This window comes from Oncorhynchus mykiss, chromosome 15 (genome assembly GCF_013265735.2).
Source record: "Oncorhynchus mykiss isolate Arlee chromosome 15, USDA_OmykA_1.1, whole genome shotgun sequence".
Lineage (NCBI taxonomy): Eukaryota > Metazoa > Chordata > Actinopteri > Salmoniformes > Salmonidae > Oncorhynchus > Oncorhynchus mykiss.
In genome coordinates this window covers 455,826-474,824 of record NC_048579.1, presented here as the reverse complement: position 1 = coordinate 474,824, position 18,999 = coordinate 455,826, and the positions used below count along the sequence as shown (strand labels likewise).

General features: G+C 46.7%; 1 protein-coding gene and 1 long non-coding RNA gene across 9 annotated transcripts in view; both read right to left on the bottom strand.

Moving 5' to 3' along the window:
• Window positions 1-253: 253 nt before the first annotated feature.
• LOC118938950 lies at window positions 254-4,154 on the bottom strand. 8 transcript variants are annotated; one of them, XR_005036330.1, is made up of 3 exons: window positions 2,112-4,154; window positions 1,157-1,395; window positions 254-1,094 (listed from the first exon to the last, which is right to left on the bottom strand). It is a non-coding gene; the product is annotated as an uncharacterized LOC118938950 (long non-coding RNA). The 8 variants fall into 8 exon arrangements; XR_005036332.1 differs by having other exon boundaries at window positions 254-1,218; window positions 1,285-1,395; XR_005036334.1 differs by having other exon boundaries at window positions 254-1,218; window positions 1,322-1,395.
• A 29-nt stretch (window positions 4,155-4,183) lies between these two features.
• The window catches only part of ptchd1 (patched domain containing 1), an 81,387-nt gene continuing 66,571 nt past the window's right edge, over window positions 4,184-18,999 (bottom strand). Inside the window, exons 10-12 of the mRNA XM_036945618.1 lie at window positions 18,584-18,761; window positions 7,981-8,317; window positions 4,184-7,396 (exon numbers count right to left, since the gene is read on the bottom strand). Coding sequence (XP_036801513.1) covers window positions 6,796-7,396; window positions 7,981-8,317; window positions 18,584-18,761 — 1,116 coding nt within the window. The 3' untranslated portion in view covers window positions 4,184-6,795. The remainder of the gene's footprint in view (window positions 7,397-7,980; window positions 8,318-18,583; window positions 18,762-18,999) is intronic.

Sequence of the window (18,999 nt, the reverse complement as noted above, 5' to 3'; positions counted from 1 at the left end):
GAGAACGAGAGATGTAGACAAAGAGAGAGAGAGAGAGATTTAATGTACAGACAAAGTGAGGTGCATTAATATGTTAGATTGATAGAAGTGATCCAACCGGTAGATGCTCATTTCTCTTTTCCCAGCAGGCTGCAGTATGAATGAGACATCACAACTGAATACAAACAACACAAGGTACCGGAGGCCATCACATCTTCTAGTCTACACTAGGGTGTGAGTGTGAGTGTCCGTCACACACTAAAAGACACCGAGACCCAGAAATATGTGTGTCTTTATTCTTTAAGCCAACAGAAACATCAACAGAACACAAGACGGATCCCTGTAGAAGTCCCTAATCCAGAGTTCAGGCCAAAAGTAGAGCACTATGTAAAGAATAGAGTGATATACAGTACTGCACTGGAATACTGGAGTGCATAGGCCTATGAAACAGGGGCTAAGGGTCGATTTAGGATTCAAAAACATTTCATTTTATTCATTAATCTGATTTCTGACTGCAGATGTTCCTGTTGTTGCTGTATTTCTAAAGTCTGTAAAGTATTTATAATATTTTTAACTCATAATCATAATTATTAACTCTGCAGCAGCAGCTCCTCTATTACCTGTAATATGGTATCACTGCTCCTCTATTACCTGTAATATGGTAGCACTGCTCCTCTATTACCTGTAATACGGTATCACTGCTCCTCTATTACCTGTAATATGGTAGCACTGCTCCTCTATTACCTGTAATACGGTATCACTGCTCCTCTATTACCTGTAACATGGTAGCACTGCTCCTATATTACCTGTAATACATGCCGTACATCACTGCTCCTCTATTACCTGTAATACATGCCGTATATCACTGCTCCTCTATTACCTGTAATACATGCCGTATATCACTGCTCCTCTATTACCTGTAATACTGTATCACTGCACTTCTATTACCTGTAATATGGTAGCACTGCTCCTCTATTACCTGTAATACTGTATCACTGCTCTTCTATTACCTGTAATATGGTATCACTGCTCCTCTATTACCTGTAATACATGCCGTACATCACTGCTCCTCTATTACCTGTAATACATGCCGTACATCACTGCTCCTCTATTACCTGTAATACTGTATCACTGCACTTCTATTACCTGTAATATGGTAGCACTGCTCCTCTATTACCTGTAATACTGTATCACTGCTCTTCTATTACCTGTAATATGGTATCACTGCTCCTCTATTACCTGTAATACATGCCGTACATCACTGCTCTTCTACTACCTGTAATATGGTATCACTGCTCCTATTACCTGTAATACATGCCGTACATCACTGCTCCTCTATTACCTGTAATACATGCCGTACATCACTGCTCCTCTATTACCTGTAATACATGCCGTATATCACTGCTCCTCTATTACCTGTAATACATTACGTACATCACTGCTCCTCTATTACCTGTAATACTGTATCACTGCTCTTCTATTACCTGTAATATAGTAGCACTGCTCCTCTATTACCTGTAATATGGTATCACTGCTCCTCTATTACCTGTAACACATGCCGTATATCACTGCTCCTCTATTACCTGTAATACTGTATCACTGCTCCTCTATTACCTGTAATATGGTAGCACTGCTCCTCTATTACCTGTAATACGGTAGCACTGCTCCTCTATTACCTGTAATATGGTAGCACTGCTCCTCTATTACCTGTAACACATGCCGTACATCACTGCTCTTCTATTACCTGTAATACTATCACTGCTCCTCTATTACCTGTAATATGGTAGCACTGCTCCTCTATTACCTGTAATATGGTAGCACTGCTCCTCTATTACCTGTAATACGGTATCACTGCTCCTCTATTACCTGTAATATGGTAGCACTGCTCCTCTATTACCTGTAATACGGTATCACTGCTCCTCTATTACCTGTAACATGGTAGCACTGCTCCTATATTACCTGTAATACATGCCGTACATCACTGCTCCTCTATTACCTGTAATACATGCCGTACATCACTGCTCCTCTATTACCTGTAATACATGCCGTACATCACTGCTCCTCTATTACCTGTAATACTGTATCACTGCACTTCTATTACCTGTAATATGGTAGCACTGCTCCTCTATTACCTGTAATACTGTATCACTGCTCTTCTATTACCTGTAATATGGTATCACTGCTCCTCTATTACCTGTAATACATGCCGTACATCACTGCTCTTCTACTACCTGTAATATGGTATCACTGCTCCTATTACCTGTAATACATGCCGTACATCACTGCTCCTCTATTACCTGTAATACATGCCGTACATCACTGCTCCTCTATTACCTGTAATACATGCCGTACATCACTGCTCCTCTATTACCTGTAATACATGCCGTACATCACTGCTCCTCTATTACCTGTAATACATTACGTACATCACTGCTCCTCTATTACCTGTAATACTGTATCACTGCTCTTCTATTACCTGTAATATAGTAGCACTGCTCCTCTATTACCTGTAATATGGTATCACTGCTCTTCTATTACCTGTAACACATGCCGTATATCACTGCTCCTCTATTACCTGTAACACATGCCGTATATCACTGCTCCTCTATTACCTGTAATACTGTAATACTGCTCCTCTATTACCTGTAATATGGTAGCACTGCTCCTCTATTACCTGTAATACGGTAGCACTGCTCCTCTATTACCTGTAATATGGTAGCACTGCTCCTCTATTACCTGTAACACATGCCGTACATCACTGCTCTTCTATTACCTGTAATACTATCACTGCTCCTCTATTACCTGTAATACTGTATCACTGCTCTTCTATTACCTGTAATAGGGTATCACTGCTCCTCTGTTTGCTGTAATACATACTGTACATCACTACTCTCCTATTACCTGTAATATGGTAGCACTGCTCCTCTGTTAGCTGAAATACATACCGTACAGCACTGCTCCTCTACTATCTCTAATACTATCACTGGTCCTCTATTACCTGTAATACGGTATCACTGCTCTTCTATTACCTGTAATACGGTATCACTGCTCCTCTATTACCTGTAATACGGTATCACTGCTCTTCTATTACCTGTAATACGGTATCACTGCTCCTCTATTACCTGTAGTACGGTATTACTGCTCTTCTATTACCTGTAATACTATCACTGGTCCTCTATTACCTGTAATACGCTATCACTGCTCTTCTATTACCTGTAATACTATCACTGGTCCTCTATTACCTGTAATACGCTATCACTGCTCTTCTATTACCTGTACTACGGTATCACTGCTCCTCTATTACCTGTAATACGGTATCACTGCTCTTCTATTACCTGTAATACTATCACTGGTCCTCTATTACCTGTAATACGCTATCACTGCTCTTCTATTACCTGTAATACGGTATCACTGGTCCTCTATTACCTGTAATATGGTATCACTGCTCCTGTATTACCTGTAATACGGTATCACTGGTCCTCTATTACCTGTAATACTATTACTGGTCCTCTATTACCTGTAATACGCTATCACTGCTCCTCTATTACCTGTAATACGGTATCACTGGTCCTCTATTACCTGTAATACGGTATCACTGGACCTCTATTACCTATAATACGGTATGACGGCTCCTCTATTACCTGTAATACGGTAGCACTGGTCCTCTATTACCTGTAATATGGTATCACTGGTTCTCCATTACCTGTTATAAACTGGATGGTTCTAGCCCTGAATGCTGATTGGCTGACAGCCGTGGTATATCAGACCGTATACCACAGGTATGACAAAACATTTATTTTTACTGCTCTAATTATGTTGGTAGCCAGTTTATAAAGGCAGCTCGGGGTTTATGGTATATGGAAAATATACCACGGCTAAGGGCTGTGTCTATGCCTCCGCAATGCGTCATGCATAAGTACAGCCCTTAGCCGTGGTATATTGGCCATATACCACATCCCCTCATGACTTACTGCTTAATTATAGAGTAGCACAGTATAAGTCATAACTCCAATAAAACCTAGAAGTCAAACAGAGAAATGGTTCTAATTGTTTTTCCACCATTCATATTTCCCATAGGGGATTTTAGAAACACCTAAAGTAAGGGCTGTGTTTCGTGTAGGCCTACCCTGGTGTAACCTTTTGATAACCGATCTCTCTAGGACAAGGTGACTTATCAATATATTTACCCCCCCCCCCCCCCCCCCAAAAAAAAAAATAATTAAATGCCGCTAATGTGGCTATCATAAAGAACTACAAATGCCATGATGATCTGGATGAGACTGCCGAATTGAGGCAAAGGTCAGAATCTCTGGATTATCTATCTAATGTTAGCTAAATTTAGTAATGAATACATAGGCAACATTTCTTTAAATTGACAATTCTGTTAACTGTCTTGTATAAGTTTTAAATTGACACAATACCCGTTAGCAAATGTGTCAGCGAGAGATGACATGCATCTTTGATGCTAATTGCATCTTTGATTGGTTATCAAAACGTCATGCCAGGGTAAGCCTACATGAAACATAGCCCTCATTATAAGTGTTTCTAAATCCCATATGAGAAAAATGAATAGTGGAAAAACTATTTGAACCATTTCCCTGTTGGACCACCAGGTTATATGGGTATTATGACACCTCCACTCTGGAGCTCTATACGGTATCACTGGTCCTCTATTACCTGTGATACGGTATTTTTTGGAATTTGGGATAAACAGATGATTCACAGGTGAATGTAACATACACAGTGTTCCACAGGTCATTAGTTACTATGACAACTGACTGACATCCCTCTCATACAGGGTTAGAAGTCTCTGATTGGACAATAGTTCATGAAGGGTTTCTGACATCACTAAAACCTTTCCTCCATTGATACAGGAAACTCTTACTGATGTCAAAGTCTCTGTGAGACCATAGTAGATCCAGTCTGCAGCAGATCCAGTCTGCAGTAGATCCAGTCTGCAGCAGATCCAGTCTGCAGCAGATCCAGTCTGCAGTAGATCCGGTCTGCAGTAGAACCGGTCTGCAGTAGATCCGATCTGCAGTAGATCCAGTCTGCAGTAGGTCCAGTCTGCAGTAGACCCAGTGTTCAGTAGATCCAGTCTGCAGTAGATCCAGTCTGCAGTAGACCCAGTGTTCAGTAGATCCAGTCTGCAGTAGATCCAGTCTGCAGTAGATCAAGTCTGCAGCAGATCCAGTGTTCAGGAGATCCAGTCTGCAGTAGATCCAGTCTGCAGTAGATCCAGTCTGCAGCAGATCCAGTGTTCAGTAGACCCAGTCTGTAGTAGATCCAGTCTGCAGCAGATCCAGTGTTCAGTAGACCCAGTCTGCAGTAGATCCAGTCTGCAGTAGATCCAGTGTTCAGTAGATCCAGTCTGAAGTAGATCCAGTCTGCAGCAGATCCAGTGTTCAGTAGACCCAGTCTGCAGTAGATCCAGTCTGCAGTAGACCCAGTGTTCAGTAGATCCAGTCTGCAGTAGATCCAGTCTGCAGTAGATCCAGTGTTCAGTAGATCCAGACTGCAGTAGACCCAGTCTGCAGTAGAGCCAGTCTGCAGTAGACCCAGACTGTAGTAGACAAGGTCTGCAGTATAGCCAGTCTGCTGTAGACCCAGACTGTAGTAGATCCAGTGTTCAGTAGATCCAGACTGTAGTAGATCCAGTGTGCAGTAGATCCAAACTGTAGTAGATCCAGTGTGCAGTAGATCCAGTGTGCAGTAGATCCAGATTGTGGTAGATCCAGTGTGCAGTAGATCCAGTCTGTAGTAGATCCAGTGTTCAGTAGATCCAGACTGTAGTAGATCCAGTGTGCAGTAGCTCCAGTGTGCAGTAGATCAAGTGTTCAGTAGATCCAGACTGTAGTAGATCCGGTGTGCAGTAGATCCAGTCTGCAGTAGATCCAGTGTGCAGTAGATCCAGTGTTCAGTAGATCCAGACTGTAGTAGATCCAGTGTGCAGTAGATCCAGACCATAGTAGATCCAGTCTGCAGTAGATCCAGTGTTCAGTAGATCCAGTGTGCAGTAGATCCAGTGTTCAGTAGATCCAGTCTGCAGTAGATCCAGTGTTCAGTAGATCCAGACTGCAGTAGATCCAGACTGCAGTAGATCCAGTCTGCAGTAGATCCAGTGTTCAGTAGATCCAGTCTGCAGTAAATCCAGTGTTCAGTAGATTCAGTCTGCAGTAGATCCAGTGTTCAGTAGATCCAGACTGCAGTAGATCCAGACAGCAGTAGTTCCAGGCTGCAGTAATCCTGTGTTCAGTAGATCCAGTCTGCAGTAGATCCAGACTGCAGTAGATCCAGACTGCAGTAGATCCAGACTGCAGTAGATCCAGTCTGCAGTAGATACAGACTGCAAAAAATGGGGGGGGCATGTCCTGATAACTGTATGACACTGCAACAAGAGGCAAGGAGAGAGTAACCATGGAAACAAAGCACCTCTCCATTTTTCTTCTATCTTACTCCACCCTCTCTGTTTCACTCTCTCTCACTCTCTTTCTCTCTACCTCTCCCTTTGACTTTTTCTCCCTCTCACTTTCTTTCTCTCTCCCTATCTATCTCTCATCTGACTTTCTCACCTTCTCTCGCTCTTCCTCTCTACCTCTCACTTTCTTTCTCTCTCCCCATCTCATCTGACTTTCTCACCCTCTCTTTCACTCTCTCCCTCCGTTTCTTCCTCTCTCTCTCTATGTGAAAACGCAACATGTTGATTCCTTGCTCTGATTGGCCACACTCTGTGAGGCGTCAGCCAACAGAGGCTAGTTGCCATGGTAACATATCCTCAGCGACACCATCAAAACCTGTGACATCACATCCTGTTGGTCAGACGGTGGTGATCTGGTCGACCACCCTGGTGCTGTCAACCATCTCCACACACTCCACTTCCTCTCTAAGCCCCTCCCCTTCCCCTCTGTCTCCCTGTCTACTTCCTGTCTTCTTGGCGGGTGGCAGGAAGGTGAGCAGCGTGGGCAGGAAGGCCAAGGCATGGAGCGCTGAACAGAATGCCGTCAGCACTAGGCAACGGAACAGCGAGCGTGTAAGGTTGGAGCGGACGGCGGCCAGAGGGAGCAGCGCTGCAGTGTAGCAGATCAACGTCTGTAGAGAGGGGACGCCATGTCTCTCCAACGCCAGTCTGACCCACACGGTCCGGCTGTCCCCCCGGCCAGAGGAGAAGGTGGCCAGTAGAGGACCACAGCAGTCTGCTGAGTGACCCAGTGCTGAAATCAGACATAACACAGACACGCAGTCGAGCTCCACGCCCCACAGAGTCATGAAGCCCAGAACACCAAACTGGACAGAGAGGAGGGTTAGACTGAGCCACACTGCCACTAGGGGCTCCACCACCGCTAGAGACGACAGACCCAGCAGGAACAACACCGCCATCAGGGAGTGGCGCAGAGGAGAGCTCACCGCTGTAGCATACCTAGAGAGAGGGGGAGAGAAAGAGAGAAACAGAGAAAGATGGAGAGAGGAAGATACAAAGGAGAGAGAGGGGGTGAGAGGGAAAGAGGTGGAGAGAGAGGCAGAGAGGGGGAGAGGGAAAGGAGAGGGGAGAAGTAGAGAGAGGGGTTAGGTGAAGAGGAGGAGAGAGAGGTAGAGGGGAGAGGGAAAGAAGAGAGAGAGGGAGAGGGAAAGAGGAGGAGAGACAGAAAGACAGGTAGAGAGGGGGAGAGGGAAAGAAGAGAGAGGTAGAGGGGGAGAGGGAAAGGAGAGGAGAGAGAGGAAGAGAGGGGCAGAAAGGAAAGAGAAGGAGAGACAAAAAGACAGGTAGAGGGGGGAGTGAAAGAGGAGGAGAGAGAGAGATAGAGAGAGGTAGGGGAGGGAGAGAGGAGGCGAGAGAGAAAGACAGGTACAGAGGGGGAGGGAAAGAGGAGACAGAAAGATCAGTTGAGACTCTCCTCTCTTCTCTCACACACACACACACACACACACACACACACACACACACACACACACACACACACACACACACACACACACACACACACACACACACTCCCGTCCCACCTGTCCAGGTAGACGAAGGAGGGGTTGAAGATGAGAAAGCGGACGCGTGATGTCAGAGACAGACGTCTCAGTGTGTCCAATAGGACGGACATCTCCTCCCTCTTGTTCTCTGTTGTCTTGGCAACCAGGAAGACACGTGACGCTGCCATCTCTGGCTCCTCCCCTTCATCGCGCTCAGCGAAGATGATGTCATCGGCAAAATGAGCGAATTGCGGCTGGCGAAGGAAGGAGAGGCGGAGCATCCGCGTAAAGCTTTCACGTGATTGGCTGGTAGTGGAGAGGTTCCGTTCTGTCAGGTAATCCAGGTAGCTTTCCAGCCAGCTGATTCGCTGGAACCCTTCAACAATAATAACAATTATATTCATGTACCAATAGTAATATTTATACAGCACTTTTCATACAATATAATACTAGTTCTACAGCTGCACCATCGAGAGCATCCTGACTGGTTGCATCACTGCTTGGTATGGCAACTGCTCGGCATCTAACCGCAAGGAGCTACAGACGATAGTGTGTACAGTCCAGTACATCACTGGGACCAAAACCAAAACAGGTCTACTGTTGCATTCGGCAAGTGACAAATAAAAAGGTATTTGATTACTTTAAATCACTTGACAATCAATCAAAACAATCAATCGAAAGCAAGTTCCTGAAAATGTGTTTAAAAGAGGGAATAGGGATTAAAAGAGATTTAAAGAAGACCATTAGCTTTGAGGGAATCGAGTTAATGCCATGGTGATACATTGGCAATTTTGGAAGACAAACATTTAAAATAATAATCTGGGAGTTTTGATTGGCAGCGCCACATAGTGGGTAATTTTTTATGTTCCTCCAATCAGAGCTTAGATCTCGGTCCTGGGATCAGTCTGCCGTTTTAAAATATTTAGGAAAACATGGTGGCCATTTTTTAGATGAAGCGAGAGAAAATACCTAAAACCTAAAATCATCTCTGGTTTTGGAGTGAAATGTTGGTCATTAATGTCTCATATGTTACCTCACTACCATATTTGCTCACAATATGTTAGTATATACATATTGTGTTCAGTTTGTCATATTTAACTGCCAGAAACATACACTGTAGTGCCCGTGCTAATCGATCAGCCTGCTAATTGAAGCCCATATTAAATGGATATTTCACCCAAATTACAAAATGAAAGGTATGGAAGGTATGACAGCAATCCATACTCAGCGCTGATACAGACATACCCAAGACGACTCAGAGCTGATACAGACATACCCAAGACGAGTCAGAGCTGATACAGACATACCCAAGACGACTCAGAGCTGATACAGACATACCCAAGATGACTCAGAGCTGATACAGACATACTCAAGACGACTCAGAGCTGATACAGACATACCCAAGACAACTCAGAGCTGAAACAGACATACCCAAGACGACTCAGCGCTGATACAGACATACCCAAGACGACTCAGAGCTGATACAGACTACCCAAGACGACTCAGAGCTGATACAGACATACCCAAGACGACTCACAGCTGATACAGACATAACCAAGACGACTCAAAGCTAATACAGACATACCCAAGACGACTCAGAGCTGATACAGACATACCCAAGACGACTCAGAGCTGATACAGGCATACCCAAGAAGACTCACAGCTGATACAGGCATACCCAAGACGACTCACAGCTGAAAAAAAGAATTTGTAGCGAGGGCCAGCCGACTAGAGCATACAGGTCGCAGTGGTGGGTGGTATAAGATGATTTGGTAACAAAACGGATGGCACTGCGATAGACTGACTCCAGTTTGCTGAGTAGAGTGTTGGAAGCTATTTTGTAGATGACATCGCTGAAGTCGAGGATCGGTAGGATAGTCAGTTTTACTAGGGTAAGTTTGGCGGCGTGAGTGAAGGAGGCTTTGTTGCGAAATAGAAAGCCGATTTTAGATTTAATTTTGGATTGGAGATGTATAATATGAGTCTGGAAGGAGAGTTTACAGTCTAGCCAGACACCTAGGTATTTATAGTTGTCCACATATTCTAGGTCGGAACCGTCCAGGGTGGTGATGCTAGTCGGGCGGGCGGGTGCTGGCAGCGAACGGTTGAAAAGCATGCATTTGGTTTTACTAGCGTTTAAGAGCAGTTAGAGGCCACGGAAGAACTATTGTATGGCATTGAAGCTTGTTTGGAGGTTAGTTAGCACAGTGTCCAAGGAAGGGCCAGAAGTACACAGAATGGTGTCGTCTGCGTAAAGGTGGATCAGGGAATCTCCCGCAGCAAGAGCAACATCATTGATATATACAGAGAAAAGAGTCGGCCCGAGAATTGAACCCTGTGGTAACCCCATAGAGACTGCTAGAGGTCCGGACAACATGCCCTCCAATTTGACACACTGAACTCTGTCTGCAAAGTAGTTGGTGAACCAGGTGAGGCAGTCATGAGAAAAACCAAGGCTATTGAGTCTGCTGCTAAGAATACGGTGATTGACAGAGTCGAAAGCCTTGGCCAGGTCAATGAAGACGGCTGTTGGCCGGGGTTGGAGTAGCCAGGAGGAAGGCATGGCCAGCCGTTGAGAAATGCTTATTGAAATTTTCGATTATCATGGATTTATCAGTGGTGACCGTGTTACCTAGCCTCAGGAGGTGCTCTTGTTCTCCATGGACTTTACAGTGTCCCAAAACGTTTTGGAGCTACAGGATGCGAATTTCTGCTTGAAAATGCTAGCCTTTGCTTTCCTGACTGACTGCGTGTATTGGTTCCTGACTTCCCTGAACAGTTGCATATTGTGGGGACTATTCAATGCTATTGCAGTCCGCCACAGGATGTTTTTGTGCTGGTCAAGGGCAGTCAGGTCTGGAGTGAACCAAGGGCTATATCTGTTCTTAGTTCTGCATTTTTTGAACGGGGCATGCTTATCTAAGATGGTGAGGAAATTACTTTTAAAGAATGACCAGGCATGTCAGGTGCGTGAATGAGGACCCAAAAGCGAATTAACAAACAGAGTTTCTTTAATGATGAACACACGTGGGCTCAGATGGACAGGTAGATTCCGACAGGACAGGACAAGGTTGCAGCAAACACGATGATAGTCTGGTTCAGGCATGAGACACACAAACAAGAATCCGACAAAGACAGGAGCAGAAACAGAGAGAGATATAGGGACCTAATCAGAGGGAAAAAGGGAACAGGTGGGAAAAGGGGTGAATGAGGTAGTCAGAGAAGACAAGGAACAGCTGGGGGAAAGAGGGACAGAAACGGTAACCTAGTACGACCAGCAGAGGGAGACAGGGTGAAAGGAAAGGACAGAAAGACACAACATGACAATACATGACAGTACCCCCCCACTCACCGAGCGCCTCCTGGCGCACTCGAGGAGGAAACCTGGCGGCAACGGAGGAAATCCTCGATCAGCGCACGGTCCAGCACGTCCCGAGAGGGAACCCAACTCCTCTCCTCAGGACCGTACCCCTCCCAATCTACGAGGTACTGGTGACCACGGCCCCGAGGACGCATGTCCAAAATCCTACGGACCCTGTAGATGGGTGCGCCCTCGACAAGGATGGGGGGGGGGGGGGGGAAGACGAGCGGGGGCGCGAAGAACGGGCTTGATACAGGAGACATGGAAGACCGGGTGGACGCGACGAAGGTATCGCGGAAGAAGAAGTCGAACTGCGACAGGATTAATGACCCGAGAAATACGGAACGGACCAATGAACCGCGGGGTCAACTTGCGAGAAGCCGTCTTAAGGGGAAGGTTCTGAGTGGAGAGCCAAACTCTCTGACCGCGACAATATCTAGGACTCTTAGTTCTACGCTTATTAGCAGCCCTCACAGTCTGCGTCCTATAACGGCAAAGTGCAGACCTGACCCTCTTCCAGGTGCGCTCGCAACGTTGGACAAAAGCCTGAGCGGAGGGGACGCTGGACTCGGCGAACTGAGATGAGAACAGCGGAGGCTGGTACCCGAGGCTACTCTGAAAAGGAGATAGCCCGGTCGCAGACGAAGGAAGCGAGTTGTGGGCGTATTCTGCCCAGGGGAGCTGTTCTGACCAAGACGCAGGGTTGCGAAAAGAAAGACTGCGTAAGATGCGACCAATAGTCTGATTGGCCCGTTCTGCTTGACCGTTAGACTGGGGGTGAAAGCCGGAAGAGAGACTGACGGAAGCCCCAATCAAACGGCAAAACTCCCTCCAAAATTGAGACGTGAATTGCGGACCTCTGTCCGAAACGACGTCTGACGGAAGGCCATGAATTCTGAAAACATTCTCGATGATGATTTGTGCCGTCTCTTTAGCAGAAGGAAGCTTAGCAAGGGGAATGAAATGAGCCGCCTTAGAGAACCTATCGACAACCGTAAGAATAACAGTCTTCCCCGCTGACGAAGGCAGTCCGGTGACAAAATCTAAGGCGATGTGAGACCACGGTCGAGAGGGAATGGGAAGCGGCTTGAGACGGCCGGCAGGAGGGGAGTTACCGGACTTAGTCTGCGCGCAGACCGAACAAGCAGCCACGAAACGACGCGTGTCATGCTCCCGGCTGGCGAATGGAAGCAAGCGTACCCCGAACGCCAGGGTGGCCGGCTAACTTGGCAGAGTGAGCCCACTGAAGAACGGCCAGACGAGTAGGAACGGGAACGAAAAGAAGGTTCCTAGGACAAGCGCGCGGCGACGGAGTGTGAGTGAGCGCTTGCTTTACCTGCCTCTCAATTCCCCAGACAGTCAACCCGACAACACGCCCCTCAGGGAGAATCCCCTCGGGGTCAGTGGAGGCTACTGAAGAACTGAAGAGACGAGATAAAGCATCAGGCTTGGTGTTCTTAGAGCCCGGACGATAAGAAATCACGAACTCGAAACGAGCGAAAAACAGCGCCCAACGCGCCTGACGCGCATTAAGTCGTTTGGCAGAACGGATGTACTCAAGGTTCCTATGGTCAGTCCAAACGACAAAAGGAACGGTCGCCCCCTCCAACCACTGTCGCCATTCGCCTAGGGCTAACCGGATGGCGAGCAGTTCGCGGTTTCCCACATCATAGTTACGTTCCGACGGCGACAGGCGATGAGAAAAATACGCGCATTGGTGGACCTTGTCGTCAGAGAGGGAGCGCTGAGAAAGAATGGCTCCCACGCCCACCTCTGACGCGTCAACCTCGACAACGAACTGTCTAGAGACGTCAGGTGTAACAAGGATAGGAGCGGATGTAAAACGATTCTTGAGGAGATCAAAAGCTCCCTGGGCGGAAACGGACCACTTAAAGCACGTCTTGACAGAAGTAAGGGCTGTGAGAGGAGCTGCCACCTGACCGAAATTACGGATGAAACGACGATAGAAGTTCGCGAAGCCGAGAAAGCGCTGCAGCTCGACGCGTGACTTAGGGGCGGGCCAATCAATGACAGCTTGGACCTTAGCGGGATCCATCTTAATGCCTTCAGCGGAAATAACAGAACCGAGAAATGTGACGGAGGAGGCATGAAAAGTGCACTTCTCAGCCTTCACAAAAAGACAATTCTCTAAAAGGCGCTGGAGGACACGTCGAACGTGCTGAACATGAATCTGGAGTGACGGTGAAAAAATCAGGATATCGTCAAGGTAAACGAAAACAAAGATGTTCAGCATGTCTCTCAGGACATCATTGACTAATGCCTGAAAGACAGCTGGAGCGTTAGCGAGGCCGAAAGGAAGAACCCGGTATTCAAAGTGCCCTAACGGAGTGTTAAACGCCGTCTTCCACTCGTCCCCCTCCCTGATGCGCACGAGATGGTAAGCGTTACGAAGGTCCAACTTAGTGAAAAACCTGGCTCCCTGCAGGATCTCGAAGGCTGAAGACATAAGAGGAAGCGGATAACGATTCTTCACTGTTATGTCATTCAGCCCTCGATAATCTATGCAGGGGCGCAGAGACCCGTCCTTCTTGACAAAAAAAACCCCCGCTCCGGCGGGAGAGGAGGAGGGGACTATGGTACCGGCGTCAAGAGCTACAGACAAATAATCCTCGAGAGCCTTACGTTCGGGAGCCGACAGAGAGTATAGTCTACCCCGGGGGGGAGTGGTTCCCGGAAGGAGATCAATACTACAATCATACGACCGGTGTGGAGGAAGAGAGGTGGCCCTGGACCGACTGAACACCGTGCGCAGATCGTGATATTCCTCCGGCACCCCTGTCAAATCACCAGGCTCCTCCTGTGAAGAAGAGACAGAGGAAACAGGAGGGATAGCAGACATTAAACATTTCACATGACAAGAGACGTTCCAGGAGAGGATAGAATTACTAGACCAATTAATGGAAGGATTATGACAAACTAGCCAGGGATGGCCCAAAACAACAGGTGTAAAAGGTGAACGAAAAATTAAAAAAGAAATGGTTTCGCTATGATTACCAGAAACAGTGAGGGTTAAAGGTAGCGTCTCACGCTGAATCCTGGGGAGAGGACTACCATCCAGGGCGAACAAGGCCGTGGACTCCCTTAACTGTTTGAGAGGAATGTCATGTTCCCGAGCCCAGGTCTCGTCCATAAAACAGCCCTCCGCCCCAGAGTCTATTAAGGCACTGCAGGAAGCTGACGAACCGGTCCAGCGTAGATGGACCGACAAGGTAGTGCAGGATCTTGAAGGAGAGACAGGAGTAGTAGCGCTCACCAGTAGCCCTCCGCTTACTGATGAGCTCTGGCTTTTACTGGACATGAAGTGACAAAATGACCAGCAGAACCGCAATAGAGACAGAGTCGGTATGTGATTCTCCGTTCCCTCTCCTTAGTCGAGATGCGGATACCTCCCAGCTGCATAGGCTCAGCTCCCGAGCCGGCAGAGGAAGATGGTAGTGATGCGGAGAGGGGGGCAACGGAGAACGCGAGCTCCTTTTCACGAGCTCGGTGACGAAGATCAACCCGTCGCTCAATGCGAATAGCGAGTTCAATCAAGGAATCCACGCTGGAAGGAACCTCCCGGGAGAGAATCTCATCCTTTACCTCTGCGCGGAGACCCTCCAGAAGACGAGCGAGCAAAGCCGGCTCGTTCCAGCCACTGGAGGCAGCAAGAGTGCGAAACTCAATAGAGTAGTCTGTTATGGATCGATTGCCTTGACATAGGGAAGACAGGGCCCTGGAAGCCTCCTCCCCAAAAACAGATCGATCAAAAACCCGTGTCATCTCCTCCTTAAAGTCCTGATACTGGTTAGTACACTCAGCCCTTGCCTCCCAGATTGCCGTGCCCCACTCACGAGCCCGTCCAGTAAGGAGAGATATGACGTAGGCGACACGAGCAGTGCTCCTGGCGTAAGTGTTGGGCTGGAGAGAAAACACAATATCACACTGGGTGAGGAACGAGCGGCATTCAGTGGGCTCCCCAGAGTAACACGGCGGGTTATTGATTCTGGGCTCCGGAGATTCGAAAGCCCTGGAAGTGGCCGGTGGATCGAGGCGGAGATGGTGAACCTGTTCTGTGAGGTTGGAGACTTGGGTGGCCAGGGTCTCAACGGCATGTCGAGCAGCAGACAATTCCTGCTCGTGTCTGCCTAGCATCGCTCCCTGGATCTCGACGGCTGAGTGGAGAGGATCCGAAGTCGCTGGGTCCATTCTTGGTCGGATTCTTCTGTCCGGTGCGTGAATGAGGACCCAAAAGCGAATTAACAAACAGAGTTTCTTTAATGATGAACACACGTGGGCTCAGATGGACAGGTAGATTCCGACAGGACAGGACAAGGTTGCAGCAAACACGATGATAGTCTGGTTCAGGCATGAGACACACAAACAAGAATCCGACAAAGACAGGAGCAGAAACAGAGAGAGATATAGGGACCTAATCAGAGGGAAAAAGGGAACAGGTGGGAAAAGGGGTGAATGAGGTAGTCAGAGAAGACAAGGAACAGCTGGGGGAAAGAGGGACAGAAACGGTAACCTAGTACGACCAGCAGAGGGAGACAGGGTGAAAGGAAAGGACAGAAAGACACAACATGACAATACATGACAAGGCATCCTCGACTGACGGGATGAGGTCAATATCCTTCCAGGGTACCCGGGCCAGGTTGATTAGAAAGGCCTGAGTGTTTTAGGGAGCCGTTTGACAGTGATGAAGGGTGGTCGTTTGACCGGAGACCCATAGCGGATACAGGCAATGAGGCAGTGATCGCTGAGATCCTGACTGAAAACAGCAGAGGTGTATTTGGAGGGCAAGTTGGTCAGGATAATGTCTATGAGGGTGCCCATGTTTACGGATTTAGAGTTGTACCTGGTGGGTTCCTTGATGATTTGTGTGAGATTGAGGGCATCTAGCTTAGATTGTAGGACTGCCGTGGTGTTAAGCATATCCCATATCCCTAACACAATGAACTCTGAAGCTAGATGGGGGCGATCAATTCACAAATGGTGTCCAAGGCACAGCTGGGAGCGGAGGGGGGTCGATAGCAGGCGGCAACAGTGAGAGACTTATTTCTGGAGAGGTACATTTTTAAAATTAGAAGTTCAAACTGTTTGGGTATAGACCTGCAAAGTATGACAGAGCTTTGCAGGCTATCTCGGCAGTAGATTGCAACTCCTCCGCCTTTGGCAGTTCTATCTTGACGGAAAATGTTGTAGGTGGGTATGGAAATCTCAGAATTGTTGGTGGCCTACCTAAGCTAGGATTCAGACACGGCAAGGATATCAGGGTTGGCGGAGTGTGCTAAAGCAGTGAGTAAAACAAACTTAGGGAGGAGGCTTCTGATGTTGACATGCATGAAACCAAGGCTTTTTCGATCACAGAAGTCAACAGGATAGGATAGGTCTGTATTTTGTTATTTGGTTTCTGTAAACTGTTTAACAAACTATAACAGACTAAGATTGGAATTGGAGGGCAATACCAAGGCAATACATACAATACTTTAAACATACAACTTGAAGCAATACAGCGCATTTGGAAAGTTTTCAGACCTTTTGACTTTTTACACATTTTGTTACATTACATAATTATTTAAAAATTGATCAAATCCAATAAATTCCTCTTCAATCTACACACAATAACCCATAATGACAAAGTGAAAAAAGGGTTTTAAAAATTCCAGCAAATGTATTAAAAATAAAAAACAGAAAAACCTTAGTCAGTAATACTGATTTTGCTACGAGACTGTAAATTGAGCTCAGATGCATCCTGTTTCCATTGATGATTCTTGAGATGTTTCTACAACTTGATTGAAGTTCACCTGTGGTAAATTCAAATGATTGGACATGATTTGGAAAGGCACACACCTGTCTATATAAGGTCCCATGACGTCGAAGGAATTGTCCGTAGAGCTCCGAGACAGGATTGTGTCAAGGCACAGATCTGGGGAAGGGTACCAAAAAAACGCCTGCAGCATTGACGGCCCCCAAAATCACAGTGGCGACCAAGAACCCGATGGTCACTCTGACAGAGCTCTAGAGTTCCTCTGTGGAGATGGAGCACTCCATCAATCAGTTGGAGCATTCCACCAATCAGGCCAAATAGTTCCGTCTGGCCACTCTACCATAAAGGCCTGATTGGTGAAGTGCTGTAGAGACTGTTGTCCTTCTGGCAGGTTCTTCCATCTCAGCCAATAAGCTCTGGTCTGTGTGGTCATTGGGTGCTTGGTAACCTCCCTTCTTGCCAAGTTTGGTCGAACGGCCAGCTCAAGGCAGAGTCTGGGTAGTTTCCCAATGATGAAGACCCCTGTGCTCTTGGAAACTTTCAACACTCTAGGAATAGTTTTATACCCTTCCCCAAATATACGCCGCATCACCATTCAATCTCAGAGATCTACGGACAGTTCCTTGGACTTCATGGTATAGTTACTGCACTGTCAACTGTGGGACCGTATACAGACAGATGTGTTTCTTTCTAAATCATGTCCAAATAGTTGAATTGGCCACAGATGGGCTCCAATCAAGTTGTAGTGACATCTCATGGATGGTCAAAGGAAATTGTATACCCCTGAGTTGCAGAGCAAATGGGTCTGAATACATATGTACATTTGATATTTCTGTATTTCATTTTCAATACATTTGCTAAATTGACTAAAAATATGTTTCACTTTTTTATTATGGGGTATTTTGTTTAGATGGGTGAGATTTAAAAACATGTTAAATTCACTTTGAATTGAGGCTGTAACACAATGTGTAATAAGTCCAGGGGTGTGAATACTTCCTGAAGGCGTACATTAATATATGCTATGCTTTATATGAAATCTATTCTTCATGTCCATGTTACTTGTTGCCCATCATTGCTCCCCTGTCTCATACCCCATCTCGTTGCCAGCAACATTGCCTCAACAAATTGCCAGTGGATCATGGCCTTTAGGGTTAGTACTTTTAAGGTTCTCCATCAGGGTTAGGGGTCAGAGGTCAGTACACCTTTAGCGTACTCAAGCAGGGTTAGGGTTAGAGGAGTGTTTTGCAAACTTGGTCCTGGGGCCCCCCTGGATACAGGTTTTGTTTTTTGCTCTAGCGCTACACAGCTGATTCAAATAATGAAAGCTAGATGATGAGTTGATCATTTGAATCAGATGTGTAGTGCTAGGGCAAAAAACAAAACATGCACCCCTTGGGGTCCCCAGTACCAAGTTTTGAAAACCCTGGGTTAGGGTTAAAGGTCAGAGGTCAGTGTCTTTAGCTACTCCGGCAGGGTTAGAGTTATGGTTGGAGGTCAGAGGTCAGTACCTTTAGCGTACTCCAGCAGGTCTCGCTGTACCGAGGTGTTCCAATAGGGGGCGCTCTCATAGACATAGAAGCCAATCACAGGAGAGTAGGAGGAGAAGTAGCGCTGCTGGGCGCGAGCATACAACAATGTCCCTGTATCCATAGCAACCAGAGAACTGGGCTCTGAGCCCTGGCTCACCTGCAACACACATGTTATTATATATTAGATATATTCTTAATAACGGTTAGGGCTTAGAGTTAGAAATATTAACGTTAGTAGTCAGTGGAATTAGTAGAATTAGTAGTCAGTGAGTTAGTAGAATTAGTAGTCAGTAGAGTTAGTAGAATTAGTAGTCAGTGCAGTTAGTATTCAGTAGAGTTAGTAGAGTTAGTAGAGTTAGTAGAATTAGTAGTCAGTGCAGTTAGTAGTCAGTAGA